Here is a 15,311-nt window from a genome sequence, read left to right on the forward strand (position 1 = left end):
CTCTTAGTGAGCCGGAGGCAAAGGCTGAGGTCTGGGGGGAGTGCAGCATGAAGGCCTGCAGAGGCTGCTGTGGAGGAAGGAGGACTGGGCTCTGGACAAAGGCCAGGGGGCACCTGAGGTCAGCCCATGACACAGGTGCCGTGGAGACACAGGCCACAGCTGTCATTCCAGATCAGGGAACCAACAGGAACCACTGCCAAAAAGCAGATGAAGTGGCTTCTCCTGAAGCCACAGGGGCAGAGGCTGGGGAGACAGGGTCATTTTCGTGCTGCGAAGGGTGTCAGGCTCTGTGGCTCGGCTGCTCCCAGAGGGGAGTCTGACTTCGACTTCGGAGGGACGGGCTGCAGGGTGGGATAAGGTCTAGGCTGTGACTAAGGGAAGGGGGAAAGAGCCATCACGGGAGTGGACAAGGAACTGAGGGGCTGGCACATGAGGGTCATCCACGTGGACACTCCAGGCACCAGGACAGGGAAGAAATGAGTGGGGATTTCTGCATTTTTCCTCCTATAAAGCCTTGCATGAATTACTAGTGGCGCTTACCATGCCAGAGATTGGTATTTCTTGATACATCTGCCTCCCACACTGGCCCAGAAGCTCCTAGAAGCATGACATGTGCTATTCCTACCTGAGCCCAAGTCAAGCTAGGAGCTGACAGAGACGGACTTGTACTCAGAGCAATGATGACTTCATCAATACCTCACCTCCTTCCCAACAGGTGCAGGTGGGAAGCACACCTCAGGACCAAAGAATTGTTGGGTACATCTCCTGCACGCACCTGCATGCCCTGCCAGGTAGGATCTGGTGGCCCGGGCCTTCCAGGGGGTGGGCAGTCCACCCCGCCGCAGGCTGGGGCCGGCGCCAGGGCCTGACTGGGGTCTGACTGCAGCTCTGCCATCTGATCTCTCTGGTTCTGCCCCACAGAGGACAGTGCCATCCGGTGTGAGCAGCTGGACCTGCTTCAGGACTGGCTGGCTGATTTCCGAAAATCTACCTCCTCGTCCAGCACAGCCAACCCCGAGGAGCTGGTGGCATTTGATGTCATCTGCGGAGATTTTAACTTTGACAACTGCTCCTCAGGTGAGGCGGTGGTCCTGCCCAGTCGGGTCGGCTGCTGGGGCGGGCATGGGCTCCAGGCATGGCTGGAAAGGCTTGGGTTCTGCAGCTTGAAGAACTTCCTGCTCCTCGTGAGCATGTGGGTGAGATATTAGCAAGACTAGGATTTCTCTGCCCCCTAGAAATCCTAAAATGAGAAGAGCCCACGCTCTGCCTAGAAAGCTCAGAGGCCTCCTTACTGGAGACAAAGAGATGCCCTAAAAATGAACCTCTGACAAAGAAGCCTCGGGGCCTCTGAAACTCAGACTATGCGCGAGTCAGCTAACACTATCCACCAAGTCCTCAGTCATCTCTTGCTTTGCACCAGGCACAATTCTAACGCTGTTTCATTTAAATCTCAGAACAATCCTGAGAGTGAGCACGGTGCTAATCTGCAGGGGTGAAGAGGAAGCAGAAACCCAGACAGGCCCAGTCACTAGTCCAAGGTCACAAAGCCAGGACATGGTTGAACTGGGATTTGAACCCTGGCAATTAAGCCTTTAACCATTAGGCTAAAAGACTAAAAATTGATCATGGGCAAACTTTTAAATAATTGACTTAACTAACCTGGTGATCACGCTGATCTCAAGGACCTCCTGGGAGTTTGGGCAGCTCTGAGCTTCCCTTGGCCCAAGGAGCTGATGGGAGGAACCCCCACTCCTACCCCCACCCCACCCCACCCCATCCACTGGCTCCTGGGCTCCTTCCACAGCAGCCGAAGCCCCAGGAGAAACCAAAGATGCGTGAGTGACATGGGGTCTGTGAGCTCAGGCTTAGCCCTCAGTGAAAGCAGGACACCTGAAGGTCCCACCTGGAGCACAGGGTGGTGCCCTCACCTGGTGGCAGCTGTTTCTGACGGTTCCTGACCCGGAAATCAACCCCTGACCATAGGGGCAACTCCAGGGTGGGTGGGGGAACAGTGTCTGCCATGGAACACACAGCCCCTGGCCGCAGCCCACGGTGCCCTCGAAGTCACATGCCTGGGACCAGCGCCAAATGCTGGGTGCTCCTGGGATCTTCCTGAGTCAGGGTGGGAATGTGGCACACAAAGGAAGAGGCTGCCGGAGAGTTCCACCCAGTCGGGCCCCACTTGGTGCCTGTCCTTCCTCCCAGGGGGTGTCTGACTCCATGAGTTGGCCGAACAAACTGGAATCCAGGGCAGGTCACCTCTCCCTCTGAGCCTTGTAGGGTCGCTCCTCACTCAGCCTGGGCACCCAGGGCTGTGAAGGCAGGAGCACCCAGAGGGAGCCCAAGGGGACAGCGACCACTGTCCTCAGAAGGATAGCTCAACCCAGGGTTGGGAAGGGGTGTGCTTTCTCAAGGACACAGAAAACCAGTGACAAATGAACCGCGGTTCATCTGGGACCACAGAGCCCCCCATAGGCAGTTAGCCGAGGGACTCGGTGGCATCTGGTCAGCGTGACTGACTAGAAGCAGAGGCAGGCAGCCCTGAGGACAGACACCCTGCGCCCCACAGCAGCCCCCCTCTCTCTGCTTGCACAGATGACAAGCTGGAGCAGCAGCACTCCCTGTTTACACACTACAAGGACCCCTGCCGCCTGGGGCCCGGAGAGGAGAAGTCCTGGGCCATCGGTGAGCTGGGGCTGGGGGCAGAGGGTTGAGGGTGGGGGCACCAAGGGGAGCCGGGGGAGGGGAGGGGCACCACCGAGGCCTGAGCCCTCCATTCCGAGGCCTGACACTACACCAAGGCTGGGCTCCCCGTAGGCTTCCCAGGGAGACTTCAGGCCCTGCCCCCAAGACCCCACTGCAAGGGGCAGGGGCAGTCAGCTGCCCAGGCCTGAAGCCTCACTCAGACCTCCCGCCCCAGGGAGGCGGCCCTCCTAGAAGGCTGGCTGGGCCCTGCCCACAGTGACCACTCTCGCCTCCTCGTTCCCAGGTACCCTGCTGGACACAGACAACCTCTACGACGAGGAAGTGTGCACCCCTGACAATCTGCAAAAGTAAGCAGCCAGCGGCCATGCCGCCAAGGTCGGGCAGGGGAGGGTGGCTCTCGGGGCTGGGATGAGCACTGAGCCCCGACTCTGGTGTGGGGAGCTGGGCTGTGCTGGGCAGAGCAGAGAACACAGTTCCATGGGAAAGAAGCCTGTGAGGACCTCAGGGACTGAAGCTGGGGTGGGTGGAAACTGGGCCACCCTCACGCCCCAGGGGGCTGGTCCGCCCATGGAGAAGCCTCCCACCAGGATGAAGGGCTCAAGGTGGCATTTCCTACATCAGCACCAGAGTCCGGGCTCACTTTGGAAGAGCTCAGCCTGCCCTGAGCCCCATCCTGTTGAGGCACTTCCAGGAACAGGAAAAGGCCCAGAAACCCCCAGGGCGAGGCCAGGGCTGCCGAGATCCCTGTGGAAGGGCTATGGGGATGGCCTGTGTTGCAGGGACCCTGGCAGCTGGTAGCCACAAATTAGGCAAATTAAAATACGAGCGGAGCTAACACAGACCAGTGTTTTTGAAGTAGAGACAGTTCCATCCCAGCCGAACTTCATACTTGAATCTGATGAGACTTCCATAAAGGGCACATTTGAGAGGCCAGCAGCAGAACCAATTTATAACTCACAGCCTGAGACTGCACAGAGTCATGGCAGTGGCTCCTCACAGCTAATTTGAGCCAATTAATTAGATTATAGACTAAATTTGAAACATCATCCTATGCCGAGAAAATTATCTTTTTATGAGATGATGATTAAAAAATGACTATCAGTAACTCTTAGATCATTGATGCTGGAATTAATTATCAAAGGCAAAGGACAGTAATGGATTATACTTCTGAGATGTAATGATGTTCTGCATGTCATTAGTGTATTTATCTCAGGGCTGATAAAGACCTTGTAGGAACCCATGTTTGCTGGCTGTTCGCGTCCAGGTGCCCCTTCCATGGGTCCGGGCATGAGCCAGCCTGGCGGGTCTGTGCGGTGTCTGTCAGCGCCTGCCCTCTGCAAGTCTCCCGTGAAGGCTCTTCACCGCGGGTGCTCAGGCTCCAGAGGAAACCTGGCAGGAAGGGAACAGCAGACAGGAAGTCAAAAGACCTGGATTCAGGGTGTTAACACCCCACCTGAGCGCCTTGCACACCATGTAGAATCTTGACCCACACTTAAGCACCTACATAGTTTCCTTCCTCCGAGGAATGGGATGGCAGACACATCCTATGTTTTTTGTTTTTTTCCAAGTTTTACTTAATTTAAGTCACCTCTACACCCAATGTGGGGCCTGAACTCACAACCTCAAGATCAAGAGTCACATGCTTTTCCTACAGGCGCCCCCCCACCACGTTGTTCCTTTCTCAGCATGCCTGGTCCCCAAAGTGTCCTGGGGCCCACGGTGTTCATCCTCATGTCAGAGGAGAGCACAGGGGTTGGGTGCCACAGCCGCTCAGAGCTAGATGGACCCAGGAGTCCAGTACTAGGATAGGGCATGGGTGCCCTCCTGCCTCGCCCAGCCCCCTGCTGACGTAAAACAACAGTCCCAGGAGGTCTGAGGACTTTGAGAAGTCCCTGAGGTTCCTTGCAAAGACCCTTTCCCCAAACAGGCCCCCCAGTGGCTCCGAGCAAAGCCCTGTTGTGCACCTCTGTCCCTGACTCGGCCCCAGGTTCTGGGCATGCTGTGTCCAAACTTCAGCCACAGCTAAGCCCAAAGTGGACATGGGACATTCCTAGACAGACTCTGGAGTGGCACGGCTCAGCCAGGAATTCACAGGCTCACACTGAGTTTCCCTCCACCCCAGGCCATTTTTGGCTCCACAGGGAAGACAGATCTTACACTGGGTTTGGTCTGACCTGCTTGTCTCTCACTTGGGGATGAGAACGTGGCTCCAGGGCACCTGGGTGGCTCAGTTGGTTAGGCAACTGCCTTTGGCTCAGGTCATGATCCTGGAGTCCCGCCAGGATGAGTCCGACATCGGGCTCCCTGCTCAGCAGGGAGTCTGCTTTTCCCTCTGGCCCTCCCCCTTCTCATGCTCTCTCTCTCTCTCAAATAAATGTAATCTTAAAAAAAACAAAAACAAAAACAGAGAACGTGGCTCCACACTCAGGATCTGGGGCCTGGGGAAGGGGGCAAGGGGCTCACCTTGCTTCCTGTGCCTTCCTGTGTGTCGAGCAGGGTCTTGGAGAGCGAGGAAGGCCGCAGGGAGTACCTGGCCTTCCCCACCAGCAAGAGCCCCGGGGTGGGCCAGAAGGGACGCAAGGACCTGCTCAAGGGCAACGGCAGGCGCATCGACTACATGCTGTATGCGGAGGAGGGGCTGTGCCCGGACTGGAAGGCCGTGAGTCTGGGGTGGACCGGGCAGTCAGGCTACGCCTGTAGATAGGGGACCCTTGCCCTGCACCCCTCAACAGCACGGAGCTCGCCTCTGAAAACGAGATCGGTCAGTGCCAGAGACCCTGGGGCCCATGTGATGCTCCCACCCCTCTGTCTCCAGGAAGCTGCTGCCCAGCTCCAGCCGCACCCCCTCCCCCCATCCCACGGCCCCACCCCTGCTCTCCAGGCCCTTCCTTTGCAGGATATCCTCTGGATCTAATAGGGATGCTTCTCCCCAACAGGAGGTGGAAGAATTCAGTTTTATCACCCAGTTGTCTGGCCTGACTGACCACCTTCCAGTGGCCATGCGGCTGATGGTGTCTGCAGGAGAGGAGGAGGCATAGACCAGCCACGTCATTCCGAGCAGTGGGGCCTCTGCCAGCCCTTTGAGCCGCAGCACCTCTCTGGCCATGTCCCCTCCAGCGAGTGCCCCTGGTGCTGGGGGAGGAGGGCAGGGACCCGGGGGGAGCCTCGGTCAGTCCCGGGTGAGCTGGAGCCAGCGCTGTCCTGCACCTCTGGGCACTCACCGTGGACGGAGGAGCCTTGGGAGCCGCAGCTGTCCGACAGTGCCATTCTTTCGAAACGTGATTTTCTACAAATCTACAGCACAACCTAGTTTGTAACCCGGGGGTTAGTATGAGAACCGGGTTTCTGTACTCTTTATATCTCTTCTCAAGCTTCGTCCAGGGTTCATTATTTTTGTCTGCTGCCACGTTGTCTCGCATGCCTGCACCCTCGCATGCACGCTGCCCGCATGTCACGTGCCATGCCGTAGCCACACAGACCCCTCGCTCAGGCCTCACCCAAGGCCAAACTCCAAACACGATCAGAACCAGCCAAAGAAGCATTCCTGGGCACAGGGCCGCCAGTTCCCGCCTCCAGCCCAGACGGCTAGCAAGCAGGGACCTTGAGGGCTGTGTCCAGTTACCAGCAAGGCCGGGCTCTTCCCAGGGTCTTGCATTCAAGGGCGATTACATTTTAAAAAGAAAAACAAAAAAAGTTAAGAAAACTACCCTTCACTTTAGAGGGTCTGCAAACCATGAGGGAGAGCGCTGCTCGGGCTCCCCTCTCCCAGCCAAACAGGGCCCCAGAGGCTCCCCCAAGAGACTTCAAAGTGGGCAGAGGGAATCTGAGGAGAGAGCATCACCTTTTCACAGGAAGAAGGGGAGCTCATGGTATAAATGGGCCAGGGGGACTTCAGGTTTTCCAAATGATAGATTTATAGCTTCTCTTCTGTCAACACCAACACATCCTCTTCTTTCTGCCTGATCCCATTTCCCTTCTGGACACCTCTCTGGTTTGGGACCAAGCTTTCCCTGGCTGAGCTCAGGAACTGCCTGCCTGCCTCTGGGTGAGGCTGCAGCTCTGTCATCCCAGGCCCAACCTGAAAGGCGACCCAGGGGCCCTGGATGAAGAGGCAGGAAGCCAAGGTGCAGACCGGCCTGTCCCCTCACCCTCACCAGTGTGGACGCTGGGGGTGAAGGCCGGGGGCCACCGCTTGCCTGGGGCAGCGAGTGGTACTGGTTGGCATCCAGGCCCGTAGATACCCACTCTGCCACCATGTGACCAGGGCCAGCCCTGGGTACTGGGCAGGACATGGCAGAGCCCAGGTGAGGTCTGCAGCTCCCCTCTCCATGGCAGCACTGCCCCTCTGCCTACCTGCCTTTTTAAACACACCCGGGGATGCTCCCCATAGTCACACGAGGGAGGCTGGTGTCTGTTTCCCAGTACAAGGACCCGCCAACTCGGAGGACTGTTCTTGACAACCCCCACTGGTCTCCCCTCCTCGAAGCACCCTGACCTTGTGCCCACCTGGCTCAGAGCCAGCTCTGCCCAGCGAGGCTGGGGAGTGCACCAGGACCCTTCAAATACTAGAAGCCTCCTGGTGCCGGCTCGCTGACGCTGTGCCTTGTCACCCACCTGAGCTGCAAGAAGGACCAAGACGGGGGCCAAGCAGCCAGCCAGAGGTGGGCCCTGTGCTGGAGGAGGACACTCTTGAGAACCATACACACGGGGGCACTGGTTTGTTCAGGGCAGTGTCTGGGCTGACGGCTTCACTGCCAGGAGCATTCCCTGACCAAGCCCCCAGCCCCACCCTGAGTCCGGAGCCAGGAGGGGCTGCTCAACCCCGAGTGCACAGTCCCACCTGGGCTCTCTGCTATGCCTCTCCTCCGAGGGCCTGGCCTCCAGGGCCCTGGCTAGGCTCCGTGGGGTCAGAGGGCCCCCCACTCCCAGGAGCAGCCAGGAATCTCTGCTCACATAGGCAGGGCCCAACTGAACACACTCGATGCCTGGATGGTGGGACTGAGCCAAGGCCTCCAGGCTTCGAGTCAGCCGTGTCCAGGAGAACAGGAGAGACAAAGGCCAGGGTTCCTGAAGCAGAGAAACGCCAGTCCAGCCTCCATCCCTCCGAGGAGCCACCTCCCTCCCAGGGCAGCTCTCCGGGAGCTGCGGCACAGGGGGCACATGCTTCTCTCCCTACTCACAGGGCGGCCTTAGGCAAGTCATACCTCCCTGTGCCTCGGTCATTTCCTGTCCTAACAAGGTCGCCTCTGCCCAGCCTGGCCCTGGCATCTGGAGCCGGGCCAGCCTGCATCCCATCTCCCCTCACCCTATCCTCTGGCGCAGCCTGAGCACTGAGGCCACCACTGCCCAACCACACGTTTCATCAAGGCTGTGGACTCCTAGGACCATGCACAAGCCAGACTTTTCCATTTTGATTTTTTAAAAAAAGAAAACACTATCAGGATCTCAGATTCTGTGGCATCTAGGCCTAGGAGGGGTGGACACAGGGGTCATCCAAATCCCCACCCAAGGCCCCATGCCTGCCCCAGGCCCAGCCTCCTCCACAGAAGCCAGGAGGCAGGGGTCAGCTTCGGAAGGAAACGGTCATTTCCATTTGTCCAAACCACCTTGAGTTTTAAGTATGAATATTAACCTTGATGCTTTTTAACTATTGTATTAACTTGCTGAGATTTAGAAATACTGTTTTAAAAAAGAAAAAAAAAAACAATTTTTTAATTTCTGTATTTTTTTCTGTATTGTATCCTCATGGGACATTAGGGGTTTTATATGGTAAGCACACCTAAGGTTTTGGTAAAAATATTATCAAATATATATCCAGACGATTCTTCCCTAGAAGAAAAACAATCTTTACACCTGATAAAATATTTTGAAAAGAGAGGTGTTTTTTCCCTTTATTGGTGCTGAACGGAAGGATGGATAATAAGAAAATAAAACTGTGAGGCTCAAGGCTGGTGTTCTCTTATTTGAGCGACAAGCTGGGGCCAGGCTGTGGGGGGCCGGCCTTTCCTGCCCTCCCCCCAGCAGCACGGGAACAGGATAAATCTGCCCTGAACCGCCAGAAAACCAGGCCACCTGGGTTCCTACTATCTCCTTGTTCCCTCTGCAAGTGGGAATAAAGAACGAAGGGCACCTTGAGTGAGGAGAAGCCAGGCTGGGACCACTTCAGGACTCCCTGGCCTTCCCCAGCAGAGCAAGTGCCAGGCTGGAGTGGCTACACTGTATCCATCTGCCCCAGGCCTCGGAGGTGGCGGGAGGTCCTTCTGCTAGAATGGGGGCACACAGGAAAAGGCTTTACCTCCTGGCTCCTCCTCCTGATGGCTGGTTTCCAGGTCTGCATCTCAGGAAATGCTTCGAGACCACCTCTTCCCTATCCTCTGAGGAGCAGCCTGATGTCCAGGTGTCAAGTCTCAGTCACCTGCTGATGCTGCATACAGAGGCCAGACGCTTATGGATATGCCTGGATAATGTCACCCAACACATGAGAAGGACGGCCCTGCCAGGGTCTTTCAGGCCCATGGCCTAGCCACAAGTCAGCATCCCAGCCTAGATCTAGAAACCCCTCCCAGCTGAGAGCACACAACCTGCCCGGCCCAGCCCGCTCCCAGCACAGCACAGGGACACTGCCACATGAGAGCTTTCTGAGCACTTTGGAACCACGGCAGGGGCGGTGGGGGGGGGCTTCCCTGGCCCCTCCTCGGCTTCAAATTCAGTCAGCAGCTCAGGCTGCCCATCACACCCAAATCAAGGAACTGGCGGGCGCAAAAATGTGAAAAGGGAAGAGGGCTCCTCCGAACCCAGAGGTCTAACTGGGCCCTGAAAAGAGAGGGAGCTTCACGCCATTCAGAGCCCAGAGCCCTCGGGCCACTTTATTTCGCAACAAGTGAGGGTCAGCACCCGTCCTCCGGGGTGTCTGACAGCGTGAAATCCATGGTGACGTCCCCAGTGCGGGGGTGGAACTCCACTGTGTAGCTGACGGTCCGAGGGCCGCCCTGCGGGGCTCTGCAGTCCGGGCTGGTGAAGAAGTACACAGCCTGCTTGCAGTGCGGGTTCCAGCAACAGTCCTCCTGTAGAAGCAACAAGAAGGCAGTGAGGGCACCAGAGCCCCCTCCTGGTCAGCCTCCAGCCCGGGCAACTCGCAACGAGAAGCTGCTGCTCAGGGCCAGGTGACCCGGGGCCACAGAGGAGTTAGGACCTGGCTGCCTACGCCAGGGATACCCAGAGCAGCGCCAGCTCTCGGGGTAGGCCTGCTCTGGGACTCACGTGCACAGCACTACCTTGTCCTCTGCAGACTCCAGGAGGCCGGTGCTGACCGTGCTGTCCGGCGTCAGGTGGTATTCCATCCACAGGACGGCCCCATGGCTCCTCCCAGGCCTGGGGGTGGGGGGATGTTGGGCCAAATAGAAACAGCCATCCAAGAGACGGGCAGGCACAGCCACAGCTTCCCTCTGCCTTCCAGAAACCTCTGATCTTTCCTTCCTACCCAATCAGGAGGCTGCTAATACCACCTGGCTAAAGGCCACTTGGTAAAACGCTAAGCAAAAGAACCACAACCCAAAGCCCCACTTGCTCCCTGCAGCCTGGCCAAGCACTTAGAGGAACCACGGGGCCGGGGCGTTTCCTCAGGGAAGCAGCAGCTCCTCCCTGTGAAGGGAGCTGGAGCTGGACAGCCCCACTGTGCCTCACAATGAGCAGCCCTTACCAATTCCTAACCTGCTTTAATTCCCAGCAGAGTTCAGGAAAAATGGCCCAATGAGTAACCATAGCAACCAAAAATTACGTTTCTCTACAGCTCTGATTGTCATGATGCTGAGCTCAAGGGGAGCTACAGATGTGGGGGGATGTGCAAAGCCCACTCTGGATCTCCTTCTCCACCAGCACACACCCAGGGGCTATGGGGACCCGCTAGAGACTCAGGGCCACTTCGGACCAGGAAGGGCAAGGCCCAGACAAGGAGGCCATCCACCCCACGTGAGAGCAGCGAAGTAAGTGCTTAGCGACCTGCGCAGTAACTAGACAGAAAGCAGGCCCCACCCTCTCTTCCCCCACTTGCTGCACCCTGGAACCTGTTCTCACCTCCTCAGCTCGATGGAGCCCTCAGCACGGACTGGGTGCAGGGGGACCGGGTGCCGAAAATCAAAGGTCAGGATCTGCTGGGGCTCGGACAAGCGGCGACATGGGTACTCCCACAGCGGGTGGGGCTCGGCCTCCTTGCTCTCCCTGAAGTCCAGGGCACGCTGAGAAGGTGAAGGGGAGGTAGGGGTATACAAAAACAGAGACAGAGCCAACAGCCTAGAGATAAGGGACTCATGTCCAGTCTCCAAGGTCTAGGCCCGTGGTCCTTCACCTCCTTGGCCCAGGTCCCTGAGAGTAACTGCCGCCGTCACCTGGGGCAGTGGGTCCTCACAGAAAGACCACAGGCCCCTGGATCAGACCAGCTGCCTTCTCCATTCCCCGCTGCCGTGCACAAGTGTCTCCTCAGCGAGTCACCTCACCTAAGCCTCATTATCTCCTTTTTAAGATGGGATGACACTCCTGGTCATGAGCTACTCTGAGGACCAAATGTCTGCAGTGGCAAAAAAAAAAAAAAAAAAATCTGGCACTCGGACACTCGCCCATTCAGTGACCCTTCCTGAGCACTACAGCTGCCAGGTCACAGCGACATGAGGCTCCCCGTCTAGAGGGAGACAGGAGTCACAGTGCCTGGGACACTAGCCTCCAGCTGAGAACGGGGCTGGGTAGGAAAGCTGCCCCACAGGTGATCTCTGGGCCGCTGCCTGAAGGTCACACATGAGTTGGTGGCAAGGAGAGCGTATAAAGCCAAGCAGTGAGGGGGTGCAGGGTGCGGCCCAAGGGGCAGGGGTCATGGGGTAAGAAATGGGGCCAGACTCAAGATCTCCATGTTCACTTGCACTGTGTAAAGGAAGGCCAAGTGGGAAGGGCAGGACGCTGTGGCCACACGGAGTGGGTGGGTGGGACCCTGCAGGGAGGAACTGTGGCCCCACCTACCTTAATCATGTCATCCATGATGTGCACATCAAAGCCTTCGCACTCACCACAGGGACTCCGGATCCGCCACAGGTCCTGTGAGGAAGGCACAGCCCTTGTCGACACCCAGCTGGGGATGGACATCACAGGTTCTGTAGGACAGCACGCCGGCATCCACACCCACCCACAGACACGGAAGCGTGGTTGCAAGAGCAAGAAGGGTCAGTGAAGTCGGGCTTGGGGTGCCCCGGCCCCAAACCTGAGACACACCTTGCTGTTCCCGCACACTTGGAAGAGACCCCAAGGTCAAAGGGGCTCAGAGATTTCAAGGATCCAGGATGGTCATTCAAATCTGCCAGGTCTCAAATGACCCCAAGTCCTCACCTACAGGGGACAATCTGCCAGAGCCACTGGGATGGGTTTTTTGGGGGAAGAAATGTGTAAACTAGCTCCTGAGGCTCTGCACCTATGAACACAGCACGAGGACAATGGGAGGGAGGGGACCAAAAGTGCACACAGGCCAACCAATTTTGTGTCCCATTTCCAGGATATATGCCTGGGAATGAGCGTCATTCCCACATTCCCTCCTGGGCCATGAAAGCCAGAACTCCCGTGGAAATCTCACGAGGTAAATAAACAACACAGAAAAAATGCCCAGAAAATAAGCGACAGAGCCACTGAGCTGCCAATGGATGAAACTGCTCTAATCAAAGAAATATCAAAGGAGGTTCACTCTACTTCTCAGGTTGAAAGCATTTCAAAATCCTTTTAAGAAGAAACACCTTTCCCAAAACGACTTTGTGACTGGTTCTGCTTTGATGAGAAAATTAAAATGAAGCTCTTCAATTTTTTCTTACATAAAGAAGCTGACTTTCCATCTCAAAATGCTTTTAACAACTGGAGCGTCAGCTCTTAGTAAGAGCAGAGCGAACCACGCAACATGTCTTCTGAAACTCTTCATTTATGTTTTTTAATTATTCTGATAAGGGATAACTAAAATGACAACACACAGCCACTTCCATTTCGTATGCCAAATTATTGCATTTGTACAAAGGCAAGCCTTTTCCATTCAACCCTGCAGTGTGCTGACACAGAAAAGGACAGACTCCTACCATGAGGACTCACACTGCTCCACCTGCACCCAAGGTCTCTGCAAGAAAACAAGGGCCCTCACCTCCCAGCCCTTCTGCAACAACTTGTGGGTGGCCTACCCTGAACTCCACGACCATAGCATGCAGCGAGGCAGCCTGGGGCATCACCACAGCACCGGGCCCCAGCTGCTGGTCCACAGCGGTCCGCACATACCAGAAGTAGAGGTTGTGCCACGGCAGCAGGCTGGTGGTGAAGAACGGCTCCCCCAGCAGGAGAGAGACCTGGCAATCAGAGCAGGAAGCAGGACCAAGGCGTCAGAATGATCCAGCTAAAGAGTGAAGGCACATTACAAGTTTCATGGGAAACACGGAAATAAAAAGGCATTCGTTCACTCACTCAGGCAACCAACGAGCATGCCAGGTCTGCCCCTGCCCTGAAGGACACAAAGATGAGAAGCAGACAAGAGCCCCGCCCTCAGGAGCGCAGAGAGGTGAAGAGGGGATCCTTGTACAGCGCGGTAAGCTTTGCCAGTCAGAGGCGAGGAAGGGACATGTGGAGGGAGCCCAGACGGAATAGCATCAGGAAGGCTTCCTGAATGGCATCCTGTAGGTAGATCCCCACTCGTAGCTTATCATGACAAACTGTTACCAGTGCTCCTCCAGCAGGCTGCCTCACTAGATCCTGAGCACCACAGAAGCGGGGACGTTGGCAGCACAGTATCCCCGGCACCCTGCAAAGTGCTGGCCCCGAGCAGATGGTCAGTAAATGTTTGCCAAGTAAATGAACAAACACATGAATAGGAGTCAGAAAAGCAAAGGACCGGGGATTCGAACAGAGGGATGCAGGGGCAAAAGCATGGGTATGAGAGCAAGGCCCTTCGGGAGCTTGTTACACAAGTAAACAGGGTAGAATTGGTAAAGGGTGAGGCCAGAGAAGTGAGGCCAGAGGAGCCAAGTAGCCCAAAGGCAGCTGATGGCAGGCCAAGGGGACTGGACCCTTTCCTGGAGGTAAGAGGGGATCTCTAAATGCTTTCATCAGGGGTTCAAATGGAACGGATGTGTGTTAGAAAGAGCCCTCTGAACAACCAAGAAGCATGTGGACACCCACCCGCAGGGAGCATGGGCACAGGAGAGGACTTGGCTGAGTACTGCAATGGACCAAGCAAGGAGCAGGGAGTATACAGAAGGAAGGACTGGGAGACGCGGTAGATGCTGAAGAGACAGGGTACCCAGGGCTGGGCCCAAGCAGAAGGGCAGCAAGGGAGGGGCCAATGTAAGATGACACCTGGTGTCCAGCTGAGGTAAGGAAGATGCAGAAGGAAACACTGAAGACAGAAAAGAGTTGGCCCTGCAACACTGGAACAAGGCAAGAAAGTCTGGTCTCACCCCTTCTAAGAAGTCACCACTCTAGTGACCTGGAGGCTAGCCAGTGCGCCATTAGCAGTGGCTTACAGAACCGGAGGATTTTTTTAATCCTCATCTATGAGAAGGACAAAAAAAAAGTGCAACTTGTACTGAGCGTTCAGACAGTGACATTCATAGCAGCCAAAAAGTAGAAACAACCCAAGTGTCCAGCAACTGCTGAACAGATAAAACAAAATGTGGTCTATCCACACAATGGAATATTCTTCAGCAATAAAAAGAAATGTAGTACTGATTTATGCTACAACATGGATGAACCTTGAAAAAAGTCAGTCACAAACAGACTACACATTTCATATGATTCCATTTATGTGACTGTCCAGAATCAACAAATCCCTGGACAAAAAGTAGATTGGAGGTTGCCTAGGGTTTGGGAGGATTGGGGGCTAATGGGCACAGGGTTTCTTTTTAGGTGATAAAAATGTTCTAAAACCGACTGTAGTGATGATTTTACAACCTTATGAATACACTAAATCACTGAATTCCACACTTTAAAGTGGGTAAATTGTATGGTATGTGAATTATATCTCAAAAACACTTTCTTAAAAAAAAAAAAAAAGGCATGGGGGGGAAAATCGGCAAAAGAAAAGCTATGTCACCAAACCAGACATGCAACAGCTACTGAGCACGTGGAAAGGTGTTCAACATCATTAGTCATTAGGCAAATACTAATCAAAATTATGAGACATTGCCCGCTAAAATGACCATAATAAAAATGACAGACAGTACCAACTGTTGATAAAGATACAGAAAAATTGGAACTTTCATACATGTTACTAGTGGGGGTGTAAAATGGTATAGCTGCTTTGGACAACAGTGTAGCAGTATCTTAAAAAGTTAAACAAAAATACCACACAACCCAGCAATTCCAAGCCTACACATCTAAGAGAATTAAAAACATAAATCTTCACAAAGAGCTATATATCAATGCTCACAGCAGCCATGGGAGCGCCTAGCTGGTTCAGTCAGAGGGCATGGGACTCTTGATCTCGGGGTCATGATTTTGAGCCCCACGTCGGGCACAGAGATTACTTGAATAAATAAAACTTTTAAACAAGTTTAAATTAAAAAAATCTAGCTGCATCAGTTCCCTCCTAAAACTAAAAA

At 55.1% G+C, this 15,311-nt stretch overlaps 2 protein-coding genes across 5 annotated transcripts in view; one reads left to right on the forward strand and one right to left on the reverse strand.

The window, feature by feature from the left end:
- SMPD3 (sphingomyelin phosphodiesterase 3) overlaps window positions 1–8,652 on the forward strand; it is an 83,754-nt gene extending 75,102 nt beyond the window's left edge. For all 3 annotated transcript variants that reach the window (XM_081807413.1, XM_081807412.1, XM_031024519.2), the window contains 6 exons: window positions 716–791; window positions 922–1,077; window positions 2,596–2,685; window positions 2,990–3,053; window positions 5,203–5,365; window positions 5,643–8,652. In XM_081807413.1, coding sequence (XP_081663539.1) covers window positions 716–791; window positions 922–1,077; window positions 2,596–2,685; window positions 2,990–3,053; window positions 5,203–5,365; window positions 5,643–5,744 — 651 coding nt within the window. In that variant the 3' untranslated portion in view covers window positions 5,745–8,652. The remainder of the gene's footprint in view (window positions 1–715; window positions 792–921; window positions 1,078–2,595; window positions 2,686–2,989; window positions 3,054–5,202; window positions 5,366–5,642) is intronic.
- An 893-nt stretch (window positions 8,653–9,545) lies between these two features.
- PRMT7 (protein arginine methyltransferase 7) overlaps window positions 9,546–15,311 on the reverse strand; it is a 45,985-nt gene continuing 40,219 nt past the window's right edge. For both annotated transcript variants that reach the window (XM_081807411.1, XM_081807410.1), the window contains exons 14-18: window positions 12,903–13,064; window positions 11,713–11,787; window positions 10,780–10,940; window positions 9,981–10,077; window positions 9,546–9,770 (exon numbers count right to left, since the gene is read on the reverse strand). In XM_081807411.1, the coding sequence (XP_081663537.1) occupies window positions 9,594–9,770; window positions 9,981–10,077; window positions 10,780–10,940; window positions 11,713–11,787; window positions 12,903–13,064 (672 nt within the window). In that variant the 3' untranslated portion in view covers window positions 9,546–9,593. The remainder of the gene's footprint in view (window positions 9,771–9,980; window positions 10,078–10,779; window positions 10,941–11,712; window positions 11,788–12,902; window positions 13,065–15,311) is intronic.

The sequence above is a fragment of the Leptonychotes weddellii genome, chromosome 16 (genome assembly GCF_054177405.1).
Source record: "Leptonychotes weddellii isolate Sample4059 chromosome 16, ASM5417740v2, whole genome shotgun sequence".
NCBI lineage: Eukaryota > Metazoa > Chordata > Mammalia > Carnivora > Phocidae > Leptonychotes > Leptonychotes weddellii.